Here is a 9,063-nt window from a genome sequence, read left to right as displayed (position 1 = left end):
TGTTGTTGCTTTCTTTAAAGTCTACTGTGATCATATTCTAACTAATTTTTGAAACTGTTTGCATGATAATATCTGAATTGGCTGGTAGATAAGAGCTGGGATTGCAGTAATTGATGAGTCAGTAGATCACACAGTCAGTCAGTTGTGTTTATACTGATAAACAGTTTTGGTTTTGAACCTTTTTTTTTTTTTTTTTTTTTTACTGCATGCAGGAAATTTCTCCACTTCTTTCAATGGAAGCCATGGCATTTGTTACAGAAGATAGAAAAGCTGCTCAAGAGTCCACTTTTCCAAATACATACACATTTGACTTATTTGGAGGAGTCGATGTAAGTGTTTTTTCAACAGTATCAAAAGATTTCTACATGATAGTCATGCCACTGAGAAATCTGTAAGTGAGGCCTTTCAGACCTTTGAAGCTTCTAAATGCAAGCTACAGAATGACTTTACCAATTTGATGTTAAGCATTACAATTGTGCCTGTTTCCGTTAATCAAAACGTGAAAAGGGTGTATTTTCTGAGGTGAGGTGCTGCTTCTTACGTGGTATAGAAGACCTGGCTGTTTCTTCAGGTAGTTTGTTTTTAACTTAAAAAAGGCGAGACCTCTAGGTTCTCAATGAAAACAGTTGCAAATGATTTCTAGTTGTCAGATTAAATGCTACAGTTTGTACTAGAGCCCTGAGAATTTCATTTACCACTGAAGGATATGTAGCGGTTTTTTAAGCACACTAGGGCACTCTTAGCCAGGTTCTCTACGTTTATTGCTGGCGTGCAATGCAGACTGCTTCATCTATGGAAAAGTTTTTAAACAGAGCTGCAAGGTTTCTGTAGGCATTCTGGCAATTCATCTTTTGTTTGTTTGTTTTAGTTCTACATTACACAAATAGCCAAGTTTGCTCAATTTTATGGTGACAGACTCTGGGATCTTAACTTTCATTAGAAATGTATGATTTATATTTTCCAGTGAACTAATTGACACTTTCTTCCTTTTGTTTTTTTTTTGTTTTCTGGTCTAACTAAACAGTGTCTTTGCTACTTCTCTCTTGTTACACTTAGCATGCCTTTACTTAAGTAAAACTTGTATTTAGGTTATACTATTTTGCAATTAGCACTGGTTTAGTTGCTGGTATCCTGTTAACTGAGGACAAAAGTCTTCAGCTACCCAAGCAGTTTAGAACACTGTATGAAAATCTTCTAAATTTCCCTTGTTTTTAAAGGGAAATAGTGATACTTCCTGTCGATAGAAGTGCTTTTGACATAAGAATGCACAGAATAAGTGTGTGTGCTGGGTTTGGGTTTTTTTCTGGTTGGTTGGTTTTTGTTGGGTTTGGGTTTTGGTTTTTTTTTGTTTTTTTTTTTTCCTTGGGCTGGAGATGGTTAATATCAGATAAACTGTATCTGGCCTGGTACTAGGGTCAGAGATTTGGCTGATCCAAGTGAGTTTAATCTGGTTAAAGGCAGTGGTAGAAGCCAGCGCTATGTGTTTTGGAAAATCCTACTCTAGGACTTGAAAGGGAAGCAGTCTAATCTGCTGGTTCTGTGTATGCCATGTGCTGATTCTGTGTTGCAGTATTTCAAACTGTGAAGCATGAGTAACTTTGAAGGACACTAAATTTGCAGTGTGCTCTGTATGCTATAATGTGTGATAGTATATTCCTGAAAATATTTTTGGATTCTGACAGCCTTTACATCAAGGAAGAACAAAAGCACATTTGTGTCTCCTCCCTTTATATGAATACATGTAAAATATTACCCGAGAGTACACACACATGAACTGGTACACGAGCCTCATCGACTTTGGACCTGAATTCAACCCCATTCCAAGAGATAAGATCTCATAACTCCCTTTGTGCTCCTTCTGCCTCTGGTGAGGCACCCTCTTACCTATTCTCTTTCTGCCATGGGACTCTTGTGCTTCTTGCTGCATACTGTTGCAGTTTCAGTAGGATGGCTGAAGAAAGCCCTCTCCAAGGAGTGTCTCACACCACTGCAGTCCAGTCCCTGGAGTGTATGTGAGGAGCATACCCCTTCTGCAAGAATAAGGTGATAAATACGTGGTGGGTTATAGTATTGACCAGGAAAAATAAATACTAGCTAAAAAGGTTCACTGTGTGGCAAGGCAGGAGCGATCATGACTGCGGCCACCCTTAAAAGCCAGACTTGTTGCAGTAGGTGTTCCTTCCCAGGACAAGAGCAGTGCATAGGGATAACTTTGGATGCTTATCTCAGGTACTGAGCCTTGAGATGTGCATTCTCCTAAAACGTAAGCCGTTAATATGAGCGCTACATTACTGCTGCAGTCATTTTTCTCTACCCTACTGATGCTACAGCTGCTATTACAAATAATGCTAGAAAATGTATATTCCTCTTTCAAGTTGCCTATTCATTTATTTGTCAGTGTTTAAAATGTGGGCAGGGCCTCCAGTGCTATCAGATGTTTTCCTCTGTGCCTGGGTAGGTAGTTCATTAAAAGAAGGGTAAAGTTAAGTTGGGACAAATAGAGCAAGTTGTAAAACGTAAGTATATTGTCAGTTGGCATGACTGGACTGGGTGATGCCTACATTGCTCTTAACAATTTTAAACTGAATTTTAAAACTATCGGCTTTTTGCAGTACTTCTTGCAGAAGTCATCAATTCCTGCTAGTGGCTAACTCTCATTTTAGAAGAAACTGCTATTATTTTAATGTTTTAAAATAAACCGGTGGTATGGGCTAGAACAACTGAAGATCAGTTCTACATCTATCAGAACCATAGTTCTAGTCTTGGAAAGCTGACTGTTACATTCCTTAAATAGAAATGACACAATACTTCACATTACCTGTAAATGTGTATGTAAGTATACATATAAGGTGTATGTACACAAGCAGTGGCTTGCTCTTTGTTGGTGAGATTAAAATCTGGAGCGACTTAAGTTCTGTTATGTCTGGACCTGAAATGTATTTTGAAGCCTAGCAAGATTTAGGGAGAGCCTTTGCAAATTTTGGATCTCTTTGCAGATTATTGCTGAAGATTCATTATTTTGGGAGGTGTGTGATAGCCATCCTTGATGTTACCTGGATGCATATGAAATTACATTCTTTGCAGACTCAAATTCTTTAAAACTTGCCAATGGGAGTTTGTTTTATACAACTGTTATTATTTCTTCAGGGTAAATACAACTATTTTTTGTCAATGTAATTTTGACACCTGTGTCAAAGAAAAAAAGTGGGTTTTTGATGGTAGAGGTTCCGTTATTCACCTCTGTGACTTCAGCAGAGACAGGACTAAGTTTGGATTTGTCACTGACATATTAATTGGCTATTTGTATCCCAATGATTATTCCCTTAATTCTTTATCTTGTTGTTACAGCTTTTAGTAGAAATTCTCATGAGACCAACTCTTATTACACAGAAAAAGAAACAGAAAAGTAAGTGAATAGGCGTTTTATCTTTTTTTCATTCTTGCCTTGTGTCCTTATTCAGACAGAAATTATTCTATTTTTCTGTTGCTCTCTTTCCATACCAGCAACTTCCTGTTCCTAAATGAATCATTGGTTTCTTTGTTCTCTGTAGTACTGATTCATGATGGGATTTAGGATAGTCACCTGTTGTAAAGCACAGCTCGGGAGTATTCATGCGCTCAGCATAACATAATTCTCTCAATGCAGTAAATCTGCTATCACTGGAAACTTTTATTGTTACTGTGGCTATAGCTACAGTTAACCATTATTAATAATAAGGCACAAAACATTGTTTATGTAATAGGAGTTATAGAGATTGTGAGATAATGAAAAGTATGCTGTTTTCCTGACCTCATCATAGTGACTACTAATTTCCAAGTTGCTATAAGGACACTTTGCCAATGGGGCACAGTAGCTTCAGTGCAACTTTCCTGCTGGAGCAGCTTTAGTTTAGTGTTTTCATTTCTCCTGTCTGTGATTCTGCTGGTTCCCTGAACCCTTCTGAGGAAAGGAAATGTCATGGGCCCACTCCATGCCCGTCAGCCAGGGAACTTCAAAGGTAAAGTAACTTGAACTTGAGCTAGAGGCAGCTGTTGTATGTTTGTACTGAAAACATATTTTAAATATTAAAATGCTGGAGTAAATCAGATTGAAAGCTTTTCTATGAATTCCTGATGCTGCATGGAGAAAACTGCATGAGCTGTTCTTTTTTTTTTTTTTTTTTTTCCCCACACACTTAATAATTGGAACTAATATGTGTCTCAGCAGTTTCTCATATTGACAAATTTTGAGTTGATCTATGATATTTTTCCTAAAATACTGTTTACACTCTTTCTGTTTTATTTTGCGTGTGACTAAGAAGTACACCAGACTACAAGTACATCTCTGTCTGTGGTCCTAGGCAGTGCTGGTAGTAGTTTTGGAAGAAAGCATGTGAACAGGTCAGGTATAGAGTGTCTCTATCCTCCAAGGCATTTGCACATATGATCTGAGCTAGCAGTTAGCCTGAAATTCTCACCTGCTTTATAGCTATTCATGTCACTACTGTGGAAGTTAGTGTTCCTTGGCAATGTATAGCTAGTGAATGTCTGTTTTCTCCTTTGCAGTAAGCGATGACCTCATCAAGGACTGTTTAAGCATACTGTACAACACGTGTATATGTGTAAGTACAACTGCTGTGGAAAAGTGTTCTGCTGGTCATTTTACGTGTGCCACTTGATAAGACAACATACAGACTCTTTTAAGCATAATTTAAACTTACTCTAAAACTTTTCATTATAATGCCTTCAATTAAATATCAGGCCACCCTATATTTTTATGTGTTACTCAAATAATTTCTGTTTTCTTAGCGACATTGTCAAGTTTAAATCCTCTGAGTTGGATCTTTCTGTACCTGTGTTTCCATAGGAAAGCCATGTCAGCCTTTGTTGTATTCAAACTTAAAATTTGACACTGGAAACAGATGCCTGCTAACTCGAGATACAGCTAGTCTTGTTCAGTAATGGTGCTGACAAAGTGTTTTAAGTTGGATCCTGCAACTCCTTCATGTGCTGAATATTAGTTCAGTTCAGTTGATGGCAGATCAGTGCTAAGGAAGATGCTGGGTTGAAGACCTATTAAAATACCTTGCCGTTAAAATTCTGAAGCTAAAAGCACATGCCTTAGATTATGCATGCAGGGAACATCCTCAGTATTGTTTACTTAATCACACATTTTATTATGTCATAACCTAGGGAGCATTGTTTAACAAAAATTTTAAAAAGGCGGTTACTGGCTTGGAGCTCTTCCAAAGACATCAACCTAATCTCAAGGGTTTGAGTCTTAATAGATCATGTTCTTACTACTAAGTATTTGTGTACACATGGGAACGGGAAGAGAGGGAACACTTTTTTTTCTTGTCTTACGTGACTTTTTTTTTTTTTTTAACTACAGGTAATGCAACTTTTGCAAACTGTAACTAGTGTAATATGCTAAGAAACAAGTTTGCCATTTATAGACTAGCTGCTGTTTTAACTCGCTTCTGTATTACTGCTCTCGAATGAGAAGTGTTCAGGATCACAGAAATGATGTGTGCAATATTAACTGTTGTTATGCTTATGTGTAAATATTCAGGAAGCATCTGAGCTAGTCTAGTTCTGTGAGCACTGGTAGTATCTCAGTCATATATAATAGACAGCTTTGCAAGTGGTAAGGATGCAGTTTGAAGTTATGTTTAATTCCAGAAAAGGCCGGCTGTGCTCTCAGCAGAGATCAGAGCATGAAAGCTGGCCTTAATGAACTCAGTGGTGAAGGCGAGTTCATGCTTTAGCGTGACTTTTGGGTTCATCACTTGAGTTCATCAAGGCCAGTGCTTGATTCTGGTTGCTCAGACGCTGCCCAGCTGAGAACAACGCTAACAGTTTAGTAGGAATCTGGGGACTACGTTTACATGCCATAAAATGGAGCTGGTTACAGTTTGTATGGGAAAGCAGAGACAGGCCTCTCTGTATGACCAGGCCTGCAGTGTTTACTTTTGATTCAGGCAAGTAAACAACTGCCTTGAGATGAAGCCTCACACCCTGGAGCCTGCTGTTTTTGCAAGCGTCATGTAAACTTCAAACAAGGACTGGAGCTAGTTTTGGTCACCATAAACACAATGTTTACCATAAACACAATGTTTCCTGGTGTGAGGAATAGCTGATTCGATAACATATCACTGTAAAACTGTTCTGCATGTGCCTGTAATGTAGGACTTGTCATGGTGGGTTCTGACTCTGGGTCTGCATGTGGTTCTTGCTGCTTTCTAGACGGAAGGAGTCACAAGGCGATTGGCAGAAAGAAATGACTTTGTGTTGTTCCTGTTTACACTGATGACAAACAAAAAGACATTCCTACAAACTGCAACGCTCATTGAAGATATCCTGGGAGTTAAAAAGGTTAGTTACTGGTTTCTTAATTTTGTTTGTATGGCTTTTCAGGCCAGCAGAGGAAAGACAGCTGTTTCTTTGAAGAGTTGCTGAAGGTAATCCTCTAAGCTAGCATTCTCTCTTCTTGTAGCTTATTTGAAACCTGACTGTTTACAGTGATCATTAACTTCTATCACATTTCATAGAGAAGCCAAATTACGCATGTGGTATCGTACTTGTAGTGCTTTTGCCTAGCTTGCAGAGGATGATGGGGGGGTGAGTGCCTAGCTGTCATTAAAGTACAACCAGTATTTCAAGTAAAGAAAATGAGCCTCATATAAGTTCATTTTTCATCATTGCCTTCTGATTACACTTCAAATATTTTAGTAGCCTCCCTGATATCTGGAAGGCTTCCCGTGCTTGTCTGTTACCTTGGAGTTTATCACCTTTCTGAGAAGTTGTAGGCGGGGGGAACAGGGCACTTAGGTCTTCGGCACAAACTACGTTTTTGAACTTCCTTGCCAGCATCATTACAGCTTAGTGCCCTGATGTGATGCAAATAAAATATTGGAGGTGTAACCCTGGGAAAACTCTGAATGAAATGTGTCTGTGTACATTTTGTGGAGAGGGTCAGGATTCTGTAATGTGTTACTGGGCTTTTTTAGAGTAAAGCCGAGGATGATGTACTTCCTGAGGTAGGAAGCAAGCTTAGTTTCGCTGAACATAAACGTGTTTTTGCTGAAAACTGTTTTCAACATATTTTTAGTATCTTTTGATGAAAAAGATTGACACCTAGATTTTTTTCCTCAGTTGTCATCTGTGAGCTTCAAAGAGGATACAGTGAGAAGTGGAAAACTGAACTGAAGCTTTGTAATACCTAAATGCAATTTGTCTGTTAAATGAGGTTTTTGTTTTTTAAAAAAAAAAAAGCAGCCCCCAAAATATGACTTAAATACTTAGTCTTTAAAAGATGGGTATCTGTACTTCTGGAGTTGATAAACATAAGTGACACCAATTGTAAATCACAGTTTTTTTCAGGCTCTTTGCTTTTCACTGCCTGTTTGCTTCTCTCTTACTAACATTGAAATAACACACAGATCTCACCAGGGAAGAGCTGTAGCTGAAGCCCTCTGGCTGTGTCTGTGTTCCCTTATTGAATATCACGTGTGACTCACTCTGATGTTGCCTCCTCCAGGAAATGATACAACTGGATGATATTCCCAATCTTGCGAGCCTCGTGTCCAGTTTTGATCAGCAGCAGCTTGCGAACTTCTGCAGGATCCTTGCCGTCACAATTTCTGAACTTGACACAGGAAGTGATGACAAGCACACACTTCTTGCCAAAAATGCCCAGCAGAAAAAAAACTTGGGTCCTTCTCGAGCTGAAATTAATCAAGGTAATTATTACGTTGTGAACAAACGCAGAACAATCTCAGCAGCGTGTAAAGTTTCCCTCTTCTCAATGTCACATCTGTAGCCTATGTATCTAGAGGATATTGTAAGCATTTTGTCTTACAAAGCATTTGTCTTTATTCACTTTCCTCAAGCACTTTCCTGGAAACAATCTTTTCTGCTAATGAAACTGACTTTGTAGCTTTCAGTTTCATGTGGTGTTGGCAATTTGCTGAGTAAATTTCTGTCATTTCAGCCCTCTCTGATGAATTGAGTGGCTTGAAATAATTGCGTTTGTTTTCTATCCCTCAGCCACTCCCACGGCCTTCCCTTCAGCAACTCTTCGTAATTCTGTGCCCTTCTTAAAATACAAATTCCTGAACTAAACCTGCATGCAGCATAGTTGCTGTCAGAGCAGTTCCTTCTCTGATTTTATCTGACATTGTCCTGAGCAGGACGTCTTTCTTTATCAACAAGGAAAGTGTGTTTAATATTAATCACGTTGCCCACCCTTACCACACCAGCCTTGGAAATCTGTGGGTCTAATATCAACTTTAACATTGGGCACGGTGCAGGTTTCCTTATTTTGCTGAGTACTTCTCAGATGCCGAAGTCTTGCCTAGAAGGATGAGTATGAATTTAAGAGATTTCAAGTGTCCTCAAATGTAGGATCTGCTGTTTTTAAATCTTATTATGCTGAAAAGCTTTTGGGCTTCTGAAGCAGATGTTTGCATAGGCCCATGCCAAACAGTACTGGGAAGTGCAAAAAGGGGTTTTGGAGCAGGTTCTCCCATCTTCTAGCATTTTAGCCACGAACAGTAAAGCTCCATTTGTAACCACTGCCACCTCTACAGCATCCAGCGAGAGACGGATAGCATAATCCAGCAGGGAAAAACTGCGAAGCTTTAAAGGGGGGTGCGCTGTCTTCTGCCCTGTGATCGCCAGAGCTTGCTTGCTTGTAAAGAGCAATGGACAAGCACGTGTAGATGTGGGTACAAAGTTTAATTTAAATTAGTTGAACTGAAGAAGCTTGGATCCCGCAGAGCTGAACTTAGCCAAGCAAATGTTTAACTAATCATTTTTTGTTTGCACAATTAAAGACTGTATCTAAGACTGTAAAGCATATTCCATTTTAAAAACTTTATCAGCAGCTTATTCTTTCAGAGGTGGTACCAGCAGATTATCAGGGAGCTTACTCTTTCAGAGATTGTACCAGCAGGAAGAATCGTGCAACTCTTTTGCATAGTGTTCATGGCCAATTTCTTTGTCCTTTTCCACTTCATCCACAAGTGTGTAGTGAAGTGAAGATTTAGCCATGTATCCATAATAAACAGGTCCTGTAATTAA

The 9,063-nt window shown here is 38.9% G+C and overlaps 1 protein-coding gene across 5 annotated transcripts in view; it reads left to right on the top strand.

The window, feature by feature from the left end:
• The window catches only part of TRPC4AP (transient receptor potential cation channel subfamily C member 4 associated protein), a 38,505-nt gene that overhangs the window by 10,155 nt on the left and 19,287 nt on the right, over positions 1–9,063 (top strand). For 2 of the 5 annotated variants that reach the window (XM_082325742.1, XM_082325743.1), the window contains exons 3-7: positions 213–329; positions 3,349–3,406; positions 4,546–4,601; positions 6,226–6,354; positions 7,520–7,721. In XM_082325742.1, coding sequence (XP_082181868.1) covers positions 213–329; positions 3,349–3,406; positions 4,546–4,601; positions 6,226–6,354; positions 7,520–7,721 — 562 coding nt within the window. Of the gene's footprint in view, positions 1–212; positions 330–1,024; positions 2,044–3,348; positions 3,407–4,545; positions 4,602–6,225; positions 6,355–7,519; positions 7,722–9,063 lie in introns of those variants that run through there. The other 3 variants (XM_082325745.1, XM_082325746.1, XM_082325744.1) reach the window with 3 other exon arrangements.

The sequence above is a fragment of the Platalea leucorodia genome (assembly GCF_965183815.1).
Source record: "Platalea leucorodia genome assembly, chromosome: 13".
NCBI classification, from domain to species: Eukaryota; Metazoa; Chordata; class Aves; order Pelecaniformes; family Threskiornithidae; genus Platalea; species Platalea leucorodia.
The sequence above is the reverse complement of the archived record's forward strand: the minus strand, read 5'-3'. Positions and strand labels throughout refer to the sequence as shown.